Below are 15,456 nucleotides of genomic sequence, written 5' to 3'. Positions count from 1 at the left end.
ATTTGATACGATACATACGTCAGAGACATTATCCTAAACTGGACTAACAAAGGACCATGAGTCCAACATTAAACTTGCCTTACATAACGTAAGGCTGAAGTTCATTGATAATTTTAATCAAAAACTTATTGAAATATTTTTACTGAACATGCAAACATCTGCTGATGAAAATGTCTTGATTTATTGGTCTGTTATGAAGCTATTGCTATTTCTAATGCGTTTATCACTTTTTGATGTTTTATTAATTAAACAATACATGTATTAATTGTTGTGTTATCTTTAGATATAGTACTTATATATATTTATTTATAGCATAGTAAAAATGTTATTACTGTTTAAATGACTAATATGTGACATGTATTAGTAGTGATGTGGTGCTGATGGTTAAAATGCCTTTTTGTCTTTTGGTATATTACGAAATGGCAATAAACCATTAATATATGTCTATGCTGTGCTCGTATTTATTTTACCCTACTCAAATTCAATTTGATACATTTTATTTTGAAAGATTTAAAATTGTTCTTTAAAGAACCGCTCAAAAAAGGTTCTTTAAAATGTTTTTTTAAAGAAGCATTTGAAGGACCTTTTTAAAAATGGTTCTTTAAAGAACCATTTTTAAAAAGGTTCTTTGAAAAACCATTAAAGGTGCCCCAAAGAACCATTTCTTGATGGTTCTTTGGGGCACCTTTAAAGGTTCTTCAATGAACCACTGAAAGAAATGGTTCTTCAAAGAACCATTGTTTGAAAGGTTCTTTGTGGCACCAAAAAAGGTTCCTCTATGGCATCAGTCTAAAGAACCACTTTTGGTTCCAGTTGGCACCTTTATTTTTCTGAGTGTAGGGTGAGAGCAAAAACTGACAGGTAGTGGTGTGTGGATTGATATTGAAATATCGATTCTTATACCAGTAATTTATGTATCGCACATACTAAAATATAGATATTTTAGTACTTTGGGGTAAATTTGTAGTTTATTATTAACAGGAACACAGTGGAAAGAAACTATATCATTCGGATCGTCTAAATTGGAAGGAACTACTTCCTCTTACGCCTTTCATAGCCATATGCGAAATACGGCTGTATAAATGTGTCACAGCTCCTGGCGTGCGCACTCACAACAATGGCTGAGCGTTAACGGCGTTGTGTGTGGACATATTTTACCTCCACAAACAGCCAAAACAACAGGCAAGACAGTGAGGTGTTGTGGCAACACCACTAACCTCGTCATACACCTCAGAGTAAATCATATCACAGAATATGACGAGTGTATGTTGAGGCAAACTGAAGAGGAGGAGAGGGACAGGTGCTGCTAGGGCGAGACAGACGTCTCTCGCGGAGTCCTTTAATGCTGCAGGCAGGCAACATGCTTAAATAAAAAAACCTGAAGTTGTGCGCTTTTTTTTTTTTAAATTTCTATATGATAATTCTGCATTATTAAGCAATAAGAACAAGTAGTCTGATGTCCTGTAAACATTATGAACCTCTATTATTATATTATTTTTACAATTACATAATACAATTATATATTGTATTATGAAATACAACGAAACATTACGTTTTTGTACAGAGTATCTGTATCGGATCAGTATCATCGATACCACCCTGAATTTTACTTGGTATCGGATCGGAAAGGAAATCAGTGGTATCGCACATCACTACTGGCAGGACACTGGCCCTCAAAGCCTGGAGTTCGACACCCCTGCTCAAAAAGAACATATCATCACTGCCTAGGTTTGCAAGGTGCGCCAAGCACTTTGTTTTTACACTCACCTCTGTCATCACCATGACGAACCAGTGCACAGAATCCACATCCCTCCATGCGGAGGGAATGGAAGCTGAGGTCAGCCAATGAGAAAGCTGCAGACCAAGAGGTGTCCTTCCCCACTGTCCTGTGTGCTTGATTCACAACCACAGAGCACAGGGAGCCACAGTGTCATGATCCTAGTCTGGGGACTGTTGGGTTTTTTCATGAGAGAAGACAAATAGGCTCAAATTATGAGTGCTCACAATTTGTTATCAAATGGTTAGAATTTCAAATTAGTTTTACATGGCACCATGGACCTCTGTCTCTCTGGCTCAGAGACAGAAGGTGCCTTGTCTCTCTGCTCGCTCAGGGGACCCAAACGAACAAAGAGCACCACATCCAGGCAATATACAGTTTTACTGTGAGTCACAGAAACAGAATGTTAACATGATGGGTTGAAATAATTTAGGGTTGAGGGTGGCCTTAGGTCTAATATCAGCTCATGTTTCTGCACCTGGGTATCTCCTTATATAGAGATGACCCTTTTTCAGGCAACACTCCCATTATCATGATAACTGTTGTCCTCCGGTCAGGTCTGTTGAGTTAGAGAAGGGGGGAAGAGTGCATTTCATAACACCTGATTTATGGCCCAGGCCACATTCCTCAGAGGGGGACTTAGTGTTGTGTCTGTTAGTATCAGTGTAGTATCAGAGTGTTACAGACTGCTTCCAAAACTACTCTACAATGCATAACTGTGTGCAATAAAGGATAAAACAAATGTGGGATCCACAAGATGGCTCCGAGCATGGCAGCCTCCTTGCGAGCTCCCCAAAAGCAACAGCTGATTTTTGTGTTTAATTTGACTTTTCCTTTATTTCTTCACGAGTAGCACATGTCTCCTTGTGTACGGCCGACAAACCTTACTGGACATAAGAGATGGACTTTCTCATCGTTTTCTGGAGTTCAAGATTTGCAACATGGATCTTCTGTTTGCAGACCCCCCACTAATCTCACCCAAGATGGCTTTGTTCTGGGCCCCTGGAGGCTGCAAACGCCGATGCAGAGGGAGAAGATCTGGCGTTCTGGTTCGACTGAGACAGCACACTAACAGACCACCCCTCCCCAGTTTATTACTGGCTAATGTGCAGTCTCTGGAGAACAATGGCTGCTGACGACATCGACGAGTACACAGACTCAGGCCGTTTATCAATGCCCAAGTACGCGAGTACGTACTCGCGTTCTCGGTGAGCACGTACTCGCCGAGAACGCACAGGAGTACGTACCCGCCGAGAACGCGAGCATGGACTCGCGATATGTACAATTGGAACACCTGCGTACGTGATGATGTCACAGGTCCTGAGTTTTTACTGCCGTCCCCTCTTAATTTAACAATGAATAATATGTTATGAAGCTTAACTTTAATCACAGCCAAACCGGTTTACTCAGGAACAAACAAAACACTGAAATAAACCAAACATTAACATTTAGAAGTGATCTAAGTGACTTATATATCATTTTTAACCTCAGTAGTGAAACCTCTATTAATAAAAATAGTGTACATGTACATGACCCGATTTTTGGGGTGGACCAATTTTTGGCGCAGCGTATTTTGGGGTTTAAAAGCCACAGAGACGCGGTGTTTAGAAAAATAAAAAAAATAAATAAATAATGCGTCTCAACTGTTCCGATACTCCTGATACGTACGGGATCACTACAGGTTTTCGCTTGGTCAGTGGTTGTCCTTCTCTCCTGGATCGGCTGGAGCCTTCTTTAGGCACCTTTCCAGCTTTGACAAAAGTCTAGCTGGGATAACCACATGGTGAAGATGTGGAGTGGTGGAGATCAGGCGTCGGGAGGATGCAGCCGGCTTCACAATTTTAATAGACTATTCTTGGGACTTTTAGTGTTTCAGCGGACTATATCAATATTTTATTTGACTCTTTTATTTTAATAATTGTTGTCCCTGGCCAGTGTATTTTACTGTTTTGGTGTGTGCAATAAATCATATTCTTAAGAACTTTTTTTTAGGGGGGGCTCCGCCACTGCTCCTCCCGTTTGGAAGGGTCCCCCTTCTTAAAGCAAAAACCTGATAACCCTTTTTTCTTTTTTTCCTTTAACATTGGCTTGGTTTTATCTGTTTAAAGATTTTTTTTTTCATATATTAATATGACCAAGTGGTCAGAGGGATTAAACAGATCTAATAAAATGACCCCATCTAGGGGAATTTCACCCCCAGGAAATATAAAATCTTTTAAGAGCAAATAAAACAGGTCGCACAGGTTCAAAGATGCACACCGAGGCAGGTTGGCTCAAATATTAATACAGTTTTGTTTATAATTATAGAAATAAAATAAAGAATAAAACAGTAAGAAAACTGAATATAGCGTCGTTGTTGACAGTGTCCTAAATTACAATAAAACAATCATTGACTAGGACTTACCAGCAGCCGTGGACCCAAAAGAAAAATTACACAGAGAAATCACTACAGCCTGCACCCAGTGCAGCACAAAAAAAAGGAAAGTGTGAAAACGACCCACCACCTACGGTCCCAGGGCCACTGGTGAGTCCTCCGTTCACTATTAAAAAAAAAATAAAAGCACAGGACAACACGTTAAAAGGGTAAAAGGACACTGAGCCTCAGACTCACTACATATCATAAAAAAATAAAAGAAACTTCAATCTTTAATAAAGCAAATCACACATGCACAAACACATTCACACAGCGCAGACTGGAGGATTTGAACTCCGCGGGTCAAACAGCAGCTCGTGCTGGTTATAATTGTCCAGCTTCAATCGCAGTCCGGTCAGCTCCCCACAAACTGCAACCAGCACAACACCGGGGCAGAGAATCGCTCTAGCCCGACCACAGAGGCGTGAGTGCAAGTAACAGGGCAGAATTAGCTGAGTAAAACCAGGTGAACCAAGAAAAGGTAGGCCCAATTAAAAACAGCAGCTCTAACCAGGAGGAGCCCTGAAACAGCGGCTGGGCAGGCGCTTTGATCCTCCAATTGATGCTAAACAGATCGCCATGGAGAGGTTACGGCAGCAATCAAATCCTAAGAAAAAGATAAATGTAGCCTTAGCCTTGTTTAATTGGGAGTAATAGTAAATATAATTTACCCCATGACCGGAGATGCTATGCTGTGCTGCTGATAATAATCGGAGCACCTCTCTCCGCGGTGGCTGGAGTAGAAACGAATAGAAACGGCCAGGCTACAAACGGGGCCGCAAAAGTATTACTATTAACTCAAATGCCGCGAGGGAATCGGAGGACAAGTGAGAGCCTACCTGTAGCTGATCAACTCGCTGGTTTAATCCGTAGCGGTGTGCCAGCATCTACTGTTGCATTTTACCAGAAACACGGGAGGAATGAACCGGAAGGAGACTGGCTTACCCTTATACTGAAAGGTGCCACTCTGCAATCAATGTACAGGTGGGTTCCCGATTAATCCAGTCACCTAAAGACGAGAGCGAACATGAGAGATAGCGGGGCGTTAGAGCAAGCGAGGGTGAGTGAGAGAGAGAGAGAGAGAGACGAGTAGCCCATCCGGCTACATTAAGGACTAGGAAGCTCTTCTACATGTTTTCTCCCAAAGTTTAATCTGGCCTTTCTGGTTTTGCTGGGCTTCCTTTGGCCAAGCTAAACACACCTCACTTCAACAAATTTTTCTTTGGATCTCATTTTGGGAGTTTGAGTACAGTGTTTTTAAATGAAAATTCATTGCTTGGAATTATCTGTAGATCTTTTACAGCGTTTAACATAAGTATTTAACATGTCAGCAATTTTCTAAGTAAATGTGTGTCTAAAGCCATCACTTGACAAAGCTGTATTAGCCAATTATAGGCCAATCTCCAAACTTCCTTTCATCTGAAAATTTCTTAAAAGAGTAGCTGTAAAACAGCTAACTGATCATCTGCAGAGGAATGGCTTATTTGAAGAGTTTCAGTCAGCTTTCAGAGCTCATCACAGTATAGACGTAGCTTTAATAACGGTCACAAACTATCTTCTTATGACCTCTGACCGTGGACATATCTCTGTGGGTGTCCTGCCAGACCTCAGTGCTGTGTTTTGATACTGTTGACCATAACATTATATTACAATGATTAGAGTATGCTGTAGGCGTTGTACAGCGCTGCAGGGGTTTGAATCATATCTATCTAATAGACTCCAATTTGTTCATGTAAATGGAGAGTCATCTTCACACACTAGGGTTAATTATGGAGTTACCAAGGTTTCCTTGCTAGGACTTTATATAATTGAAGGAAAGATCAATGGAAAGATGTATAGAAACATGATCCATCTGCCAGGGTGCTGAAGATGAAAGGAGGGTGGACGTTTCAGCAAGACAATGATCCCAAACATCCAGCAAAGAAAACTTTCAGAAAACGAAAATGGTCCATGAATGGCCCAGTCAATTACCTTACCTGAATCCAACTTAAAATTTATGGAAAGACCTACAGCGCAGAGTTTATATAAGTTTTTGTACGAAGTATTAAATACGTTTCAGTACGCTCGTTCAGTTATTTTTCCCTATCATTTCTCATTATTACACATAATTTGATCCATTGACATCTATGCATCTTTGCATGTGTGGATTGGATGGGTTAGAATTTCATGTCAATACCACTTTTAGAAATCAATTTACTTACAAAATTGGTGACTTTTTAGCTGCTATATCTGCTTAATTTGTTATGGAATAGTCAATGAACAGACCTCACATAGATACACAATGTTTTATCATTTAATTTTTCAATTACATATTAGTGTCTTAAAACAGGGGGCTGTGTGTATAAATGGGTGTAACAGTTAATACAATATTATTTCATTTCTTTTTTGATTAAACCTGTGAAATAAAGATGAAAGTGTGCACTTCAGTCAGGAGGACTAAAGACTGCCAGAAGCCTTCAAAGTAGCCTGCTGTGAGCAACGCTGGGATGTTTTTAACTAACCTGTCACAAAAAAACCATCGATCAATCAATCCATGAGTCCAACCAGCATTCGTGGTGGTAACTAACCAACACAGCCCGCCATTGTGCTGCTAAGTTAGTGTTTGCCAGAGAACAGCACAACTGCCATGCCTATGAGTGGACCACCATTTTCTCAAAGACGTCAATAGGTTCAGATTGAGCATATGTGACAGGTGTGAATGAAACTGGATACTTGCCCTGGTGCAAGTATACTGCCTGTAACATTATCCATCATGACTGATTTGGCTATGGGTCAGTGATAAGATGATTTGTAGAGGAATATTGTTGCAAAGTTTTACATATGTTCCAAGGATATGTCTTGGAAGATTTTGAAAGAATCAAAATAAAATCCTCCGACCCACTGTCAGATGGACTGACTGGTCCATCCCCGACATGTCATCAGGACCATTCCCAGGTACTGGTTGTTATGGTCCCCGTGTCTCGCCGGCTGACTCCGTGTCAGGCAATATGTTTTTTGTTTTTGCTCTCTCTCTCTCTCTCTCTCCCTCTCCGCTCTCTCTCTCTCCCTTTTCGCTGCGGTGGCACTCATTGCACGCTCTCGCCGCTGGCCCACGCACGTGTTCTCATCACCACACCTGTTGCTGATTCCAGTGGATTGCGGCACTACTTTAGATGGCAGACCTGCGCTAGTCTTTGCTGGATCGTTGAGCTATCAGCGTAAATCAACCTGCGAATCTGCAAATCTGTTTAATCTGAATCTGTGAGTTTTGTGTGACTTTTGCTAATTGGACTTCTCTGTGTGCTTAGATCATCCCCGAACCTGTTTTGGCTTTATTTGGATGGACGAACGAGAGGAGTGGCTGTGGAGAGGAATTGGACTTTGTAAAGAGAGAGTGGAGCTTTCCTTCCAACCCCTGTTTCCCCACGAGCCCTGGATTCCCGGACCCCTTTTCCCCAGCACTTTGTATATATTCACTTGGTGTTTTTTCTGCACTGTAAATAAACGCACTGCTTTCTGCCCAAGGAATACCTGGCCTGCGCCTGAGCCCATTTAAAGAACCTTGTCACTGGTGGGATTACATATAGACACGTTGGAGCAATACACACTGCTGAGCAATTTTATGACAAATTAATTTATCAGGATCCAATGTTCCCTTAAATTTTTGAGCAGCTTATATGAATTTAAGATAAACATGAAGAATTCATATGCAAAAGTCTCTTAACCTCACCTCTCTGAGATAAGAGATTGCTACATTAAGGAATGTTTACTGTTCCTGCACTACCTACCTACCAAGTTTTTTTTCCTTAGATAGTTAGATAGTTAGTTTTTGTTAATTTATGTTGTAATTTATGTTAGGTCAGTCTGTCTTGTCTCTGCTAGCCAGCTAACTAGGCCTCTTAGTTAGCTAGTTTAGTGTTTTTCTGTTAATTTATGTTGTAAATTTATGTTGCATGTAGCACCTTGGTCCTGGAGGAACGTTGTTTCGTTTCACTGTGTACTAACTGTATATGGTTGAAGTGACAATAAAACCAACTTGACTTGACTTGAATCATTACTTGTTATTAATCTCTGGCTCTCTTCCACAGCATATCTTTTGTCCTGTCTTCCTCCCTTCACCCCCAGACGACTGCCCCTCCCTGAGCCTGTTTCTGCTGGAGGTAGATTTCTTCCAGTTAAAAGGCAGCTTTTCCTTCCCACTGTTTCCAAAGTGCTTGCTCATAGGAGGTCATATGATTGTTGGGTTTTTCTCTGTATGTATTCGTGTAGGGCCTACCTTACAATATAAAGCACCTTGAGGCGACTGTTGTTGTGATTTGGTGCTGTATAAATAAAACTGAATTGAATTGAATTATGCAAAATGTGGGAATCACGTTAGGTAAAAGCTCCCAGTACACAACAAAAATGCTTTAGCTTCAATCTCAACTAAATTCTGAACTGAGGTTCTTCTAAATAACTGTTGAGAGAAACCTCTACACATCCTGTCACCTAGTGAAAAAAAACCCTCCACTATCTTCACAGTACCATCAAACAGAATATGCAACACAAATCAGGCGAGGTTCAAAAAGCAAGAAAGAAAATTCCTGCTATGACATGTATGAATGCGTAATAGTGAAAGTCTTATGTCTTGATTGCTTATAATCAGGGGTGCACATAAGTGGTCTGCAGGTGTGCATGCGCTTTCAAAATAAAAGATGCGCACCAGATAAGAAGTTGCAACGCGTGTTTGCGTACATAAGATTTTCTGGAGGAGGACAGACATTTGTTTAGAACTTTTCAAGATGTCGAAGAAGCAAGCTCCTTTAAGCAATTACTTTAGTGTTCGTCCACCTCCAAAGAAATGTCAGGAGTCCGAACCGCAAAAGAAGCGTGTATTCTCGGAAAAGTGGTTCGGAAAAAAACAGTGCCTTTTAATATAAAAGGCACTGTTTTTGTCCGCTAGACCCTTTTATATAATATAAAAGGCACTGTTTTTGTCCGTTAGAGCCTTTTATATAATATAAAAGGCACTGTTTTTGTCCGCTAGAGTGGGATTTCCACGGCATATTCTGCACCACATCTCTGTGCGTTCATCATTTGTTTGAAGCCAGGTAACCTCCTGCAACTACTTTTCCGAGAATATGCGCTTCTTTTGCGGAAGGAGTCCGAACGCACGTTGCAACTTCTTATCTGGTGTGCGTCTTTTATTTTAAAAAGCGCATGCGCACCTGTAGACCACTTATGTGCACCCCTGCTTATAATCCAAAATTATTGCTCAAAAATAAAACATTCTTGTCTTTAAAACTTGTTAAAACGCTAACAATCCTGCATAAAATTCATTTATGTGAAAAATGGATTAAAACTTCTTTGTATCAACTATTTCTGTTGTTGATACTTTCAAATTCACATGCTTGGTTATGGAGTATAAGAGTATTATAAACCCTGGTCAATATATTTTGAATACAAATCAGATTCAGAAAGGCAAGAAATAAAAGACTGAGCAATATGAGTCTTACATGAAACTAATTGTTTATATATTCATGATCTAATAATTTAAATGTATTTATTTTCATGCATGTATTTTAATTTATGTGGAAAAATGTTTACAATTCAGCACCATGACCCATTACAGCCTTTTTTGTGTTCAATTCCGGTTTCAGCAGGATGATGTAACATTTGGGTCCAAATAGTGTGATCAAGAGACCAAAGCTTGAGGCCAGGATGGCAAATACCTCCACTGCATCTGCATAATTTCCCGGTGAGCTTATATAAACAGGAACAAAAGCAACCCACACAGCACAGAAGATCAGCATGCTGAATGTGATTAGTTTGGCCTCATTAAAACTATCAGGGAGATTCCTTACTAGGAATGCAATTAGAAAACTGAGGAAAGCCAACATGCCAATATAGCCTAATAACACTGCAAAACCAACAGTGGACCCAACTGCACACTCATAAACAATCTTATCATTCTGGTATTGGGTGTTTTTATGTGGAGATGGGGAAGCAGAAACAAGCCAGGCAGTGCAAATGGCTGCTTGAACAGATGTAAGGAACAGAACTGTTCCTCTCTGCTGCACAGGACCAAACCACTTCAGACTGGCTCCCGCTCCTGGCTTGGAGGCTTTGAACACAGCCAGAACAACCATGGTTTTTACCAGGATGCATGAGACACACAGCACAAAGCTGATGCCAAATGCTGCATGTCTAAGTTGGCATGTCCACAGCCTGGGTCGTCCAATAAACAGCAGTGAACAAAGGAAACATAACTTGAGTGACAGTAATACCTGGAAACTAAGTCCTGAATTGTTGGCACGTACTATAGGTGTTTTGTGATGGTAGATAAAGATCCCCAGAACAACAGCACATATAAATGTGCCCAGTAATGAGGTTGCTGTCAAACAAATACCCAGAGGCTCAAGGTAAGAGAGGAACTCTGTCTTCTTCGGAACACAGTGGTCACGCTGGGGGTTTGACCAAAAATCCTCTGGACAACTGGTGCACTCCAGGGAGTCTGATAAAAGGTAGAAAGATGAAGAAAGGGGAGGACGGTAAAATGCATATTATATACGAATACGAATTAAATTTAATATGCAATGTTGAAAGATAAAGACTTACTGTTCATATTACTGACTTTTCCGTCAGAACAAGGGATGCAGTCAAAACAGCATTTGGGTTCCCCCTTCTTTCTCACCATGTGGGTACCAGGTGGACAGCTCTCACTGCATACCGATTGAACTGGCTGTTGGACAAAATATAAATAAATATTCCCTGCTACAATTTTATGTAATACAAATGTCATAAAAGGTAACTGTCAAATAAAAACATATCTAACCTTTTTGGAATTAAAGTTCCAGAAGATTTTGTCTTCATCAAGTAGGATTTCTTCACCTTTGAAAACTGACGCCTTAACCTCACCCACATTATGAACTTTAGTGCTTCCATCAGGGAGCCACAACCAGTTCATCACATCATAAATTGGCACAACATCACCATTTTCATCAAATGACACTTGATCACCAAATGGAGTGGTGAAGTTTACCCTTTCCAAGTAATAAACAAGCTGTTAAAAAGTAATATATAAGAAATACATTTCACAGTGCAGGCAGTGGCACCCACTATCCAATAACCAAATTAAATCTAACACTTATTATACCTGTACATATTAAAGGCATTAAAATCTACTTCTAAATTAAACAAGAACATCTCTAATTGTGCCATATATATGATTACTAGTTAATGTGCTCTAATATAAATATATTAAACACTACTTTTGCTCTATTTGAAACATCCATCTACCTCTCTTCAGCTCATTTCATCTTATTGAATTGTTTTTTTATCCAATAGGGTAAATTTTGTTATGAAAGTAATTATAGAACAAATGATTTACTCAGATGAAGATGAAGTATAAATTAATATCGCACCTGCCATGGCTCCAGTGATTGCAAAGTGCCACAGCTGTGCCCACTGAAAGGCCCTCTTCCTGGCTTGCATCGCATCATCTCATCAAGGGAATATGCCAGAGCATAAACAGCTTTGTACACATTGTACTCAGGCCGGAGGTTGGAAATGTCCAAGAACTCAGTGTTCACATTTTCTAGATCTTCCTGTCCAGTGCATAATGTTCCTCCACCTTCCACCCAGCCTGGTGGAGCTGGCGCAAATCTGCACTGAAATGTGAATTCCCAAAACTCATCCACCTGAAATATATGATTGAAATATATTATTAATAGCTGTGTGTGTGTGTGTGTGTGTGTGTGTGTGTGTTTTTAAAAAGGACAAAATAAAATTTTTGCAGCTAACACAGTTGTGGACTCTCACCATTGTCTTTCCATAGCTATTACTGTCAAGTAGATCAGGGCGTATTTGTAATAGGAATTCCCTGAGCCCTGGTATTTCTCCTCGACGAATAGCAATGCCCAGTGTACCACCCAGGTATGGCATGAGCTGAGGTGTTTGAAGCACAGCAGCTGTTGCTGTCCAGCCTTCACTGGCCAACCACTGTAGGCCTGTTACATTCTGCCTTTCTATCTGTGCATTTTATTTTATCAGATGTAAAAAGCACTATTGTAAATAGCAACGACTGACATCATCATGACATTGAAGTACTTTCTTGACTTAAAATTAATTCTATATGATTATTTTTCTGTACTCATTCAAACAAAGATGTAATACATGTATTAACCAGTTTAGAGAAACAAATTCTATTAAAACTTCACCTCTTCCATAAGGTTTATCATGTGAGTCTCAAACACAAAGGCAATGACTACATGAGCTGTTGATTTTTTCATCACATTCACAATCCTTCTGAGTTCATCTGTGTCATTGTCAGTGGGTAAAACCTCAACATAGGCAAGGCAACCTTCTCCAGACACACTCAGCTCAGATTGTAAGGATCTGGCTGCATGAAGTCCATAATCATCATCAGTGATAAGCAGACCTGCCCAAGTCCAGCCAAAATGTTTTAGAATGTGAATCATAGCACGCACCTAGGTGAATACAGATTAAAACATGAGTGCTGCTGATCAGCTGCTGTTGACATTTTATATTTGTCCTGATTGATTTTTAACCTGGAAAGCATCACTTGGGATTGTCCTAAAGAAGGATGGATACTTTTGACGGTCACTCAAACAGGAACATGTGGCAAAATAACTCACCTGTGAAAAGCACAGACTGTATATTGTACATTGTTTTTGACATTAAATTTTCAATTAAGTTAATATAAACAAAAATAATATTCTATAGTTAAACTGAGAACTTACCATGGGTACTCTGTACAAACCTAAGACGCTGGAGATAGCAATAGAACGTGTAGAGGAAGAATCTCCCACAATTCCTACAACTGGAGGATTTCCAACACATGTATTATGTAATATAATTTGCTCCTCTTGACCACTGACTAATGACAATGCTCCACGAAATCCAATTCCAAGTTCAGCACAGTTGTCATAAAGAGTGTATCCCACAGTCACATTTGGCAGCAAGTTGGAGTTGTTGTTGATCTCATCAATAGCAAAAGCCATGGTTTGTGCCAGCCTAAATCCTTGTACGTTGAAACTAACAAAAAAAAATTGATTTTAAAAATACATCGGGATACATAGAAAATAGCTGAGCTTTATTAATCAACAAAGTATAATTGCTTATACTAATATACTAATATAATTACTTAATATTTATATTACCATTAGGTTTGTCCTGTTTCTCTTTTTTTTTCTGTTGTTTCCTTGTCATACTTACCTGTGGCAAGTAGGTTGTTGTGGCTGTGAGGTAAATAACAGGTCAGAAATGCTTGAGAAAAAGTGGACTGGAAACAGTCCGCCCAGGATGACATCTCCACTCTTCTGCATTCTGTTTAGATGAAATTGCTCCTGTAGTTGGCACGAGGAGGGAAACAGAGAAGAGGGTATAGTATAAGAAAAATAAGAATACAGCACAATGAACAAGAGCAAATTGCTTTGTAAAAATGAGCTCATGACAGCTTTCAGATTTTCTGACCCTAGTCATTTTATTTTATTGCTTTGCCATTCCCTTTTATTGACATGCTGTGTTGATGAATTTTCCATACCACCCATGTGAGAAAAACAAGGTGAAAGGGCGGGGCCTAAAATACATTTGATTAGAGATTGGTTTTGTAACGAGGAAGACTTGGGTAACGCTGTGAGTGTATTACTTTTGTTTGTTTTATTCCTTTTTAATGTTATTTTATTTTTCAACAGTTATAAAGGAAGAATGATTTTCTTGTGGTTCAACCAAAATATGAGGTGCACACTGAGAGATATATCAAATTATTATCAAATTATAATTCATGTACAGCAAAATTCATGGTAAATGTCTCAAAAGGCAATGATAAAAAAAATCCAAGTTCAAAGTTTGGGTTTTCTTTGAAAAAATATCAGTATATTTTTTTGTGTTTTAGCAATATTATTATTTTGAATGCCAAACTAAGTGGACTGGTACCGGTCTCATTTCCTGAGCCTTTCTGGTGGATAACAGGGACAGGTGGGTAGTGGTGAGGGCTCCTTAGGTTGTAGAGCATGAGGCCAATAAGGAAAGTAGATGGTTGGCAGTGACACAATACAGATGGCTGATTGCAGAGCCTCGGGAGGCTGAAGTGAAGTAGAAGGTAAGTAATAAGGAAGGGGAGCTGGTAATTGAGTTTAGTTTCTGGCTTCCGGTTACACATTCCGGCTTCCGGTTGCGCCATAAGATGACCGCACCGATGAGAGCTCCCAGTCATCTCAGCAAAAATTTTATTATTCATTTTGTACTGCTTTCTATTTCTGTGTGCACAGCACGATCATATACTCGATATGAAAGACAAACGCTTTTGGAGCTACGTTCGTCAGCCAGTTCGGACGTTACAGCAGGTTTCGACACCGTGAACGCTCTGCTACCTGGGATCCTTTGTTTACAAAGAGGGGGAAATGTGCCGGAGTTTTAAGCCGATCCCGACAGAGAAACAGCAAGCCACCTCTGCCCAGCATCCTGCTCGCGAATCTCCAGTCTCTGGACAACAAACTTGACGAGCTGCGTGCACGGATTAAACACCAAAAAGACATCAGGAACTGCTGCGTTCTGGCCTTCACAGAGACATGGCTGGAGCCCAGCGTCCCCGACTGCGCCGTCACGCCGGATGGATTCACTGTTTACCGGGGAGACCGAATGAAGGACTCAGGCAAGAAAAGGGGAGGAGGGGTGTGCTTTATGGTTAACTCTTTGTGGGATAGAGATGTGTGTATCTTAAAAACGTACTGCTCTCAGAGCCTCGAGCTGCTGACCATTAAAGTCAGACCTTTTTACCTTCCGAGGGAGTTCAGTTCAGTTCTCCTTTCAGCTGTTTACATCCCCCCACATGCTGATAAAGCTACGGCTTTGGACGAACTGTATAACATCATTATTGGACTTGAGAACAAAAATCCCGAAGCTGCCTTTATTGTGCTGGGAGACTTCAACAGAGCCAACATGAAGAAGGTTCTCCCCAAATACTATCAACACATCTCCTTCCCCACAAGAGGTGATCAAGCACTGGACCATTGTTACACTCCATTCAAAGAGTGCTACAAACCCCTCCCCCGCCCAGCTTTTGACAAGGCTGACCATTGTTCCATACTACTGCTGCCTGCATACAGACAAAGGCTGAAACAGGAAAAAACAGTTTCCAGGGTCATCTACAAATGGGATAGTGAGGCTGAGGAGGTCCTACAGGACTGCTTTGAGACAACTGACTGGCAGATATTTGTGGATGCAGCTGATGGCAACATCAATGAACTCACAGACTGTGTCATTGGATATGTTGGAAAATGCATGG

The 15,456-nt window shown here is 40.3% G+C and overlaps 1 protein-coding gene across 1 annotated transcript; it reads right to left on the bottom strand.

Annotated features, from left to right (window-relative positions):
- Positions 1 to 3,470: 3,470 nt before the first annotated feature.
- On the bottom strand, positions 3,471 to 13,621 carry LOC134640624 (extracellular calcium-sensing receptor-like). Its single transcript, XM_063492531.2, has 10 exons — positions 13,386 to 13,621; positions 12,911 to 13,205; positions 12,719 to 12,805; positions 12,368 to 12,637; positions 11,970 to 12,179; positions 11,573 to 11,848; positions 10,984 to 11,211; positions 10,767 to 10,890; positions 9,772 to 10,662; positions 3,471 to 3,544 (listed from the first exon to the last, which is right to left on the bottom strand). Exons 1-10 carry the CDS (start codon positions 13,619 to 13,621, stop codon positions 3,471 to 3,473), a joined length of 2,691 nt encoding a protein of 896 aa, XP_063348601.2.
- Positions 13,622 to 15,456: the final 1,835 nt, after the last annotated feature.

This window comes from Pelmatolapia mariae, linkage group LG14 (genome assembly GCF_036321145.2).
Source record: "Pelmatolapia mariae isolate MD_Pm_ZW linkage group LG14, Pm_UMD_F_2, whole genome shotgun sequence".
Lineage (NCBI taxonomy): Eukaryota > Metazoa > Chordata > Actinopteri > Cichliformes > Cichlidae > Pelmatolapia > Pelmatolapia mariae.
The sequence above is the reverse complement of the archived record's forward strand: the minus strand, read 5'-3'. Positions and strand labels throughout refer to the sequence as shown.

Coding starts and splice junctions, on each gene's coding strand:
- LOC134640624 (XM_063492531.2), bottom strand. CDS start 13,621: ATGAGCTCATTTTTACAAAGCAATTTGCTCTTGTTCATTGTGCTGTAT. Junction 13,206..13,385: donor CAACAACCTACTTGCCACAG/GTAAGTATGACA, acceptor TTTTTTTGTTAG/TTTCAACGTACAAGGATTTA. Junction 10,891..10,983: donor GGAACTTTAATTCCAAAAAG/GTTAGATATGTT, acceptor TTTGTCCAACAG/CCAGTTCAATCGGTATGCAG.